General features: G+C 30.5%; 1 protein-coding gene across 1 annotated transcript; it reads right to left on the bottom strand.

Annotated features, from left to right (window-relative positions):
* Window positions 1–599: 599 nt before the first annotated feature.
* On the bottom strand, window positions 600–4,061 carry LOC113391069 (netrin receptor unc-5-like). The gene is made up of 4 exons (XM_026627043.1): window positions 3,904–4,061; window positions 2,851–2,924; window positions 2,140–2,352; window positions 600–1,804 (listed from the first exon to the last, which is right to left on the bottom strand). The coding sequence occupies exons 1-4, from the start codon at window positions 4,059–4,061 to the stop codon at window positions 600–602; spliced, it is 1,650 nt and encodes a 549-aa protein (XP_026482828.1).
* Window positions 4,062–10,097: the final 6,036 nt, after the last annotated feature.

Here is a 10,097-nt window from a genome sequence, read left to right as displayed (position 1 = left end):
GTTTTGTATCTTGTCAAAAATTTGGCATTTTATATTGGCAGTGGCGGTGGTAAAATACTTTTGTTGGTTTTTTGGATTTTGATATATAGTTTTTTATAACATATATATTGTTAAATGTATATACACACTAATCTAATTTTAAATTTCTAAAAAATCCAACTAAAATTTTTTAATCGTCTACAATACTTATTAAATAATTGTCATCAGTTTTATATAAAAGTTTTATATAATCACATACACACATTTAGGCTTCTTAAACATATCAATTTTACTAAATCTACTCAACCTTTCATAACTTCACTTTTTTACAAAAATTAAGTTGCATAACCTCACATTATAAATACTAACTTAATAACATAACCTCACTTTTTATAAACGTCTCATTTAACTTGTATAATATTTAGTAAGTAGTTTAATATTCCTATGGAACTCGTTAAAGAATAACTTGTCTTGTTTACGATCACAAAATTACTTATTTTTATAAACTAACCTCACTTTTTTTAAAACCTGTTACAGAACATAACCACACTTTTTACATACCACGTTTTACGTAACATAGATATTATTCGAGTCATTTAATAAATTTTGTTATTATTCTTTTATAACCAACTAGGCCCCAAACATTGTTCCATTATCTCTACAGCATCCTCTCTTTCCATCGACTTCAAAATCAAAACTAAATCCACCAAAGCCGAGCTATGTTTACTAACGCACTCCCACAAATCCAAAATGTGTTCAGTCGGTGAAGCCTTTGTTGCAAAATAATTTATATACCTATCCACCGACAACTTCTGCGCCAGCATCCTCCAGTCGTTCCCTTTAAGATTCGGCGGATCGAGACAATGGCATAAACTTTTCTTGATGCTCCTGGAGAGTCTTGGGAATTGGTGGTCGGTTGACAAAGTGTTGTTGCCACATTGGTTGACTGTAAGAGTTTGTGGTTGAATGTAGTTTTCATTGGTTTCTTCGATCACGGTTAGAAGTCTGTCGCCATAACGGGTTTCCAATAAATTTTCCGTGATTGACATTTGTTTTTCTTCGAAATTATTTCGGGTTATGGACTCGACGACATCAAAGGTGACGTATGTGTGCTCCGAATGGTTTTGGTAAGCGGTGATGTTGAATTTTAAGGTATTTGTGGCGTCTATTGTTTGTTCTAAGGAAAAACTACAATGCAAACTGTTGGAACAAGAGTTCCAAATGTGTTTAAAAGGTATTTCCTGGTGTTCCGAACCAGGTTTGGCGCTCCATCCGGTGGTGGGCGCACATCTTAAATTCAAAGATAAATTATTACCATTATCTTGGAATAAAAGTGTTTTCGAATGATGCAACAAGACACCACCCAACTTAGTCTCAGCCTCCAGGCAATTACTAAACATCGAAGGCAAATCTTCAATAACATACAACCTGATATTATAATCAGCAACATTCTGCTGCCCCCCTAAAACAGGCCCAAAGACACACAATCTTATCCTTTTCACAGCGCACGCAACATTCTTAACATTCTCTCTCAAATTTTCATTACTTTCTCCGGTTAAAACAAATTTACCACATAAGTCTGTTAGCACGTAGGCGTTGTTTTCATCAATGTGTGTGTACACTAAAGTGTTTATTGTTTCTTCACCAAGGGTAACAATTTTTTCCCAACGAGGCACTGAATTAGGGGATGAATTGGAGTCGTGGTAGACAGAGACTCGCCAATTGGAAAGGAACTCTGCGCAGTGGGGTAGCTCCAGCACTATTGGTTTCGCGAAGTGGACGTCTGAGGGACCCAGACAGGCGACTGGACTTATTTGGGTCATACCTGAAAAAAAAATTATTACCATAAAAATAATAATAAATGATAGTCTGGCCGAAGGCAAGTCCATGGTGTGAGAGTCACCACAAAAAATGATTCCCTTACCCTTCATCGTCGATCATTTCCATTACCACTATTTCCCCCCCCCTTTTTTTCATGTATCTTCCTTTCCGAACTTCTGCTTCCATAATTAACATCATATTGAAATTAAAATGTGTAAGTGGCATTTTGCCTAAAAGCTGGTTGCACAACATATATAATGCATAAATACTTAATCAGTTTAAAATACAACTATGCTCCACGCATCACAGCCAGTATATAATTATCATTTATCTATTTACCTTCAGGCAACTTAATCCTCTCATTGTCCTCATTTAGCACAGATATATAGATTTCCTGAGTCTTCCCCCTGGCGACGACGTACTCAGGCACATTCAGGACAATCATTGCGGCGTCCAGTCGCACTCTGCCACCGCTAGATGTCAGCGCAGTCCGCTTCATTGTGGAAACCTGGTGCTGGGAACCCCCTACAGTCATGTCATATGTCGAATTGGCTGAAAAAAATATATTGATTAATATTTTTATAATTACCCAGCAAATAAAATAAGATTAATGAAGCAATTCTGCCGTAACAAAGCTCATAACATATTGTTGTCATGGCAACGCTATGTTATGCTTGTTTCTTGGTGGTGAAAATTATAAAAATGTCTATTTGCTGTGCGATCAGGTATATTTTACATATAAACAAGCAAGTAAGAATCTTATGTATGATAACTGCATCATCCAAGATACTGTTATCATAACATTCACCCTTGCTTGTTTATATGTTAAATTCGCCTGATCGCACAGCAAATAGATAGACATTTTCACAGATTTCACTACCAAGAAATAAGCATAACATAGCGCTATGTTATGAGGCAAAATTGCCAAATAAATCATGTAGCGTTTTAAAAGTTCGAAAAAATATGCTGAAACTGAACGATTGCAAGTTTGAAATAAATGATTTGAATTTGAATTTTAAGTTGATCGATTATATAAATATTTATACTTACAAGAATTCGAAGTAGTTTCCATGGACGTCTCCGTGCAGTTTCCTGTCATTATGTTATCCACTGGCATTGCGTAGCTAGAACAATAGAAAAAAATATGTTATAAATTCTAATTAATGAAATAATTAATCCAAAAGCATTTTTAATGAGTGATTAAGCTCGTTGACCTTGAATGACCTTCAAAATCACAGCTATGAAGTAAATAGAATCTTTGATGATGCAGTCATCATAAGATTCTTTTTTGTTTGTTTATATGTAAAATATGCCTGATCACATAGGAAATAGATAGACATTTTCACAGTTTTCACTACCAAGAAACAAGCATAAGATAGCGTTGCCATGACAACGCTATGTTATGAGCTCTGTTACAGCAGAATTGCCCCAATATTTTCACTAAGATACAATAACTTGGCTCTTATCAAAATACGTGGTTTTCTCAGGACTAGCTTTAACTTTTTGGTCAATCTAAAAGGGTGTCAGAAGAGTGTTCAAGGTAGTTGATTTTCAATGACTTTAGGAGTAGCCGTTACATATATACATTCGCTTAAAAAAAGCATATGAACCCGTCATAGTATAATGGTCAAGAATTTGGGCTATCGAATACCGCAGCTAGCTCGATATCAAGCAGTGTGCTATCGTATTTCCACTTAAGAAGGTTAAGACCAATGTTATGGCAAATTTGTTCTGAATATTGACAAAAGCCACGTGGTTGCTATGCAGTCAGACGTTTTCCCCAATTGTCAGATAGAAAACCTAACCTAGAAACCGCACAAATATCAAAAAAATTATCTTATATAACATGACCTTTCTGACCCAGCTTCATAATATACGAGTGACGTTGCCGTTTATGCGTAAAACGCCTGAATGCATAGCAACAACATAACATTTTGACAGTATTCAGTATGATTCAGTACCATAATGTATGGAAGTCGGAGCGATACAGGGCCTTGCCATAACATTGGTTGTTGTGCGGCAAAATCGGCTCATTAATCCTAAATAAAAATTGATGCTCCTACCTAGTATTATCGTTTACCATTTACTATCTTTAATCTTTACCTGTCCGTTAAATGAGGAACATCGTAATGATGGTGCTGGTTGCAGTCGCTACTAATGGTTCTGGTCATGGAATAAGCGCAACTATTCACAGGATACTCGTAAGAAGGCTCCCGGTGTCCGATGTCGGGCTGCTGCTGGATAAACTGCTTCTTGTCCATAGAGGCGCTGGTGGTCGAAGTCGTTGTAGTCGTTTCTGGTTGAAGTTCTGGCGGGAATAGGATTATATTAATATAAATATTATTGTTAAAGTAGAATGACGATTTTATAAATATTTTAATATAAATAAATGATATGTTGTATTTGGGTCTAATTTTGTACTGATTAGAAAAATTTTATCGGAGAAAAAAACATCTACTGATAACCAAATTGGATATCAAGTCTATAGGAATAACAAGATTCTACTGAAGAAAATTAAAGATTTAAATTTAAGATTCAAAGTAATGGTATATGGCATCCTGCCTTAAGGCAAATTGCTGGAACTTCTCGAGCCGTAATTTAAAAGTTTTAAAAACTTTTTTTGTCGAAAATCTTTAACTTTTTTCGCGAAGATTTGTAAAGATGTAAAATAATCATTTTTTATCCTCAAATGGCATTTTTAAAACTGTTTTGTTGAATCGCTGAAACTGCTGGTCATGCCTTTCCCAAAAACTAATCAGCACGTCTTCCCATTAATAGGAACAGAATGATTATTCAAATCGATTGATCCATGCTCAAAATCTTGGACAAAAAATGATATGCAAATATATATATATATATATATATATATATATATATATATATATACAAACTACGAACATTTTTTCTAAGGTTTGCCAAAATGTTCAGAAGACTCCACAGACGCATAATTAAATATGATTGAGAAGACAAAAAGAGAACACTACTGACGAGCAAGCTAAAAGTGGAGTGTAAAGTACATATAGAAATGTACAATAAAATTATACTAAAAATTCTCTTAACAAACTAAGTCTAGACTAGATAAAGAAGAACAGAGCTCTACTAACGGTCAGACTTGATTTAAAAGTCTAAAAACAATAAGGAAATTATACTGTCTAGAAAACTGAGATTCGAATCAATGACATAGCTTGTGCAAAAAGGAACCATACAACAACGATCTAAACTTACAAATAATAACTGATACAATAATAATGAGTAATAAAGAATCTAGATTTTATAGAAGTGTGTAGTATCACAATTACTGTTAAGAGCATGGCTCTATAAGAATCGGGAAGTATCGATCATGAGAAAATAAACTTTATATTTCTGTTGAAGGAGAAACAAACACGATTTTAATTTTTAAAGAAAATACTTGTCAGCTGATCATAATTATAATAATAATTAATACTCTAAACGTAGGCATGTCCATAGTAGAAGAGCACTCACTTATTTGTTTTCATTTGTATGATACACACAAATATTTTAAATAAAATTCTTCTGTACGAGTGTATTATTTGATACTTCTCCTAAACGGTTATTCGGATTTTGATAATTCTTTTTAGAGTTTGTCATTTGAATTTAGCAGAAATTTTGAGCCTTGATAATATTAGAATGAAATATACCAGAAAAATGTAATGTCTGCAATATTATCACCAAAAAGCAGTTGAGATGTGTCATAAATTAAAATAATATAAGATACAGTCAACAATATATGTTGGCAGATAAAATTATATAATTCAGTTTAATAAATGACGCATAAGTCCAAAATTGCATATACATTTTTTTGAACTTATGCATGTCGCATTTTGGTTAATTTTACTAATTTTTTCAACAATACAAAAAACATTTCTACTTATTAAAAAAATGATTTAGAATTTTGTTTCATGAGTCAAACATGCATTTGTTTGGCATTGGATATGGAATATTTGGCAAGTTGATCTTAGATTGAGTAGTGCACATATGAACTAGATTTTACAATTTTTTTCACCCAAGATTTAAACATAATCAATAATGTTTATTAAATTATTAGTAAGAAAAATGTACTTTAAAAATTATAATTGCCAAAAAGCAACTGATATATCGTACGAGATTATGAAAATTATAGACTAAATTATTGAAGCAATTATGCTGTGTGGAAAAATTAAGTGTGATATTGTTACGCAGATATTATATTATTTTTATACTAAAATCATAAATGAATCACAAAGGCAGGATATTAAAAAGTATAAGATAGGATATTAAAAAAAAATAGAACTTTTGAATTGTAGACGTGGGTACAGGGCAACGTCTGTCGGGTCATCTAGTATATATATGAACATATATGTATATATATATATATATATATATATATATAAATATATATATGTAGTGAAGTGACAGAGTGACAAGAAATATCAAAGAAAACTAAACTTGTAAGTAATTAGTCTATAAATATATGTATATGTATGGATGTATGTCTTTTTGCATTCATGAATATATATATATATATATATATATATATATAAATTCATTTTGAAGTTAGTTAGTCTAAAAATATCCTTTAAACGAGGCAATAAAATGTAACATTTGGTGTTCATTATACGTTTATATGCAAACATAAATGTATACACACACGTATATATGTATGTATATTGTATATACATATATGTATATATGTATACATATACACGTTTGCATCCTATTTATATGCATATAGTAATAAAACACTAATAAACTTCATATTAACATACCAAACGCCTGCTGCGATATACAAAACTGAAGGTATATACATATAATACATATCAAATATATGTATATATACATATATATATATATATATATATATATATATATATATATATATAATTCTTGATAGTTTTTTCGACGTTGAAAATATTTCAAAAAATGTTTCAACCTCCCATTCGTCGAAAAAAAATAAGTTAAGAAAAATAATTTTCTTTATTATTATGATGTGTGTGACATGATATGCGACTGAATAATGTGACTAAAAAATTTAATTTTGTTAAGATGTATAAGTTTTATTATTTTAACCTGGTGATTACTGAATAATGACCCTCATCAAGTGTCGAAACGTATAAACAAAAAGATGGATGTGTGTGTGCGCGTATGTGTATGTATGTGCGGATACAATTTTTTGGCGACGCTTTCGGGAGTACCACAGAACAGATTTGAGTTATTCAAAGAAACATTGATTGATATTGATAGGGAAATGTGTTGATCCATTTTTGGCAAAGGCTGTTCCAACCGTTATGGAGATATGGTGCAAAGAGTGCAGAAAATACAAATCGAGTTTTTGAGAGAACGGAGCATCCGATTTGAATAATTCAAAAAACATTCAATTCGGAATGACGGGGAAAAGTTGTGATTAGTTTTTGGGCAAGACGGGTCCAGCCAGCCAGATTTGAATGATTCAAAACACTTTCTGCTTGTGTTGACGAAACGATTGCTTTTGGGATTTTTTTTTTATTTTCAAAAAATTTTTTTGATATCGAAAATTATTCGAATTTTAATTAATTCTAGCTAAAGTTCTAAAGCTCATTTATATACTTCAACTAAATAATTTTAACTTTGCAATTCAGTTTATATAATTCTTATAAATATTAGGCAATGTCCTTAATTTTAAATTCGACTGATTAATTTATGTTTTTTTATTTACTTTTCAGTAAACATATATAAATTACAGTATTTATAATAATGTATTTGTAAACATTTAATATTTCTCGAATATTTCATCACGATACGGGAAGTTCCAACAATTTACCTTAAGGCGCGATGCCATACATTTATTATTTCCACTATGAATATAGCAACTTAGACCAATCCAAAGCATATTCATAAGTACCAACAATAACATTCTACTACAACTGACCTATATTGTTGATCCTCCTGATCCTCCTGTCGTTGAGACTCGCCATGTTCAGGTTGAGCCCCCTTATTAGGGCGCCCGCCAAAAGGACGCATACCAGGCCCACGAGCCCCAAACCGATGTAGAGGGGCAACTCGTTTTCTGAAATGGAAAAAAGATTATAAAGATCATTGAATATTTAAAGTTTGGAAAAGTATGTAATTCAATATTATCACTATACGTACTGTAAAAAGTTTATGAAATATTAAACACTTAGAAAAGGAAACACGTATTTACTATCAAAATTACTTCTTTATTTGCACAATTTATTTGCTAAAACAATCAGAATAAATCAGAAAAATTCCTAAAACGGATATAAAATATAACATAAGATATTTCAACATTGGTACCAATATATATATAGAACATAAAAAATATTCGCTTAAAACACAGTAATCATACTAGATGGCGCTACTAATAATATGAATAGTCAACAGGAACATCGTATCTTTGACTTTGGGACATATCTATTTATATAATATTCAATATGGTTATAATATGTATTAATTCAATGAGTATTACAATGTTACAATGTTAAATTTTTGCAATAATATTATGTCTCTGGCATTCGGACTACACAATTTTTAACTTCCCAAATGATTTCTACATATGATGCAATCACGAGTTTTACATATAAAATTAAACTTCACATAAGTTTTATCAAGGAGACTTACATTTATCATGTAGACATCAGAAATATTCACTTAAAATAAAATTATAATTTGACTTTTAAGTGTGTAACGCCTGATCGCACAGCAAATACAAAACTTTTTGACAGTTGATACTCCCAATTTAATTTTTTTATCTAAATTCCTAAATATCAATTCTTTTTCATCAAGTCTATTAAGACAAAATGCCACTTACACCCAGTTAGTTATCTAACTGACTCTGACCCTCGGACTAATCAACTTTATGAATTATTATAATAATTTTTAACTTCCCGTAGTGTAAGTTATAGTAATCGCAAAAAACATTGAAAATGTAATGTATTTTTATATTTCTTTACGTTTCAAACGTTTCTGAACATTTTGGCATACCTTAGAAATAATGAATGTATGTGTGTGTATGTGCGAATACAAATTTTCGTCGTCGATTTCGGGAACACGGTTCAACCGATTTGACTAAAACATTCGATTTCTATTGATAAGGAGACGTGCTGATTAGTTTCTGGACAAGGCAGGTCCAGCCGTTTTGAATATACGGGGCAAAAAGGGCCAAAAATGATATTTCAGTTTTTGAGAGAACGAGACGCCCGATTTCAATAATTCAAAAAACATTTTATTTGTATTGACAAAATGATGAACTAAGTAAGTTTTTAGGAAGGTAGCTCTAGTGGTTTCGGAGATCTAGTAAAAAAAGAGAATAAATGCAATTTGGCGGACAAAAATGATCATTAGACATAAGCACATCAAATTATCAGATACTTTATAGAGATTTTAATAATAAGTATAAATTTTGTTTACATTTGTAGTTCCGTACCAATGTTTATTCGTAAGTCTGCGACGCGGCGCTTACGCGCTTCAATATTTCTTCTCTAAAACAACCACGAACAATTTACTTTGAAAAAAGTTCAAAATTTTCATAATACCTATAAAAAAATCAAATTCTTCAAAAAAGTCATTTTCTTCAATAATTTAAAAAATTTCAAAAATCTCATTTGCTTTAAAAAAAAGTTCAAAGTTTTCAAAAAATTTTGAAATATAAAAAATAATCAATTTTTTCAAAAAAGTAATTTTCTTCAAAAATTTCAATTATTTTAAAAATCTTATTTGCTTTGAAAAATGTACAAAATTTTCAGAAAATTTTAATATATAAAAACATCAAGTTTTTCGATACAATCATTTTCTTAAAAAATTTGAAAATTTTCAAAAATCTCATTTGCTTTAAAAAAAATTCAAAAATTTTCATAATATAAAAAAAATCAAATTTTTGATAAAAGTCATTTTCTTCAAAAATTTCAACTATTTCAAAAATCTTATTTGCTTTGAAAAAAGTACGAAATTTTCAGAAAATTTAAATATATGAAAACATCAAATTTTTCAAAAAAAGTTCAAAATTTTCAAAAAAATTCGAAGTATATAAAAAATCTAATTTTTCAAAAGAGTCATTTTCCAAAATTTCAAAATTTTCAAAAATCTTATTTTCTTTGAATAAAGATCAAAAATATATAAAAAATGCAATTTTTCAAAATATTTTTTTGTACAAATTTTATTTTTTCAGTTTTCAATAAATTCTACAGCTCTTTTGAAAATTTTAATTTTTGGTACGGGAAGTTCCAGCAATTTACTTTAAGGCAGAATGCCATATATCACTAGTTAAACAATAATTTTTACACCTATCCTAAAAAGATAATAAA

The sequence above is a fragment of the Ctenocephalides felis genome, unplaced genomic scaffold (genome assembly GCF_003426905.1).
Source record: "Ctenocephalides felis isolate EL2017-DRISC unplaced genomic scaffold, ASM342690v1 CF-g0.4_SCAFFOLD_00845, whole genome shotgun sequence".
In the NCBI taxonomy this organism is placed as follows: Eukaryota; Metazoa; Arthropoda; class Insecta; order Siphonaptera; family Pulicidae; genus Ctenocephalides; species Ctenocephalides felis.
This window is presented reverse-complemented; position numbering and strand designations above follow the sequence as displayed.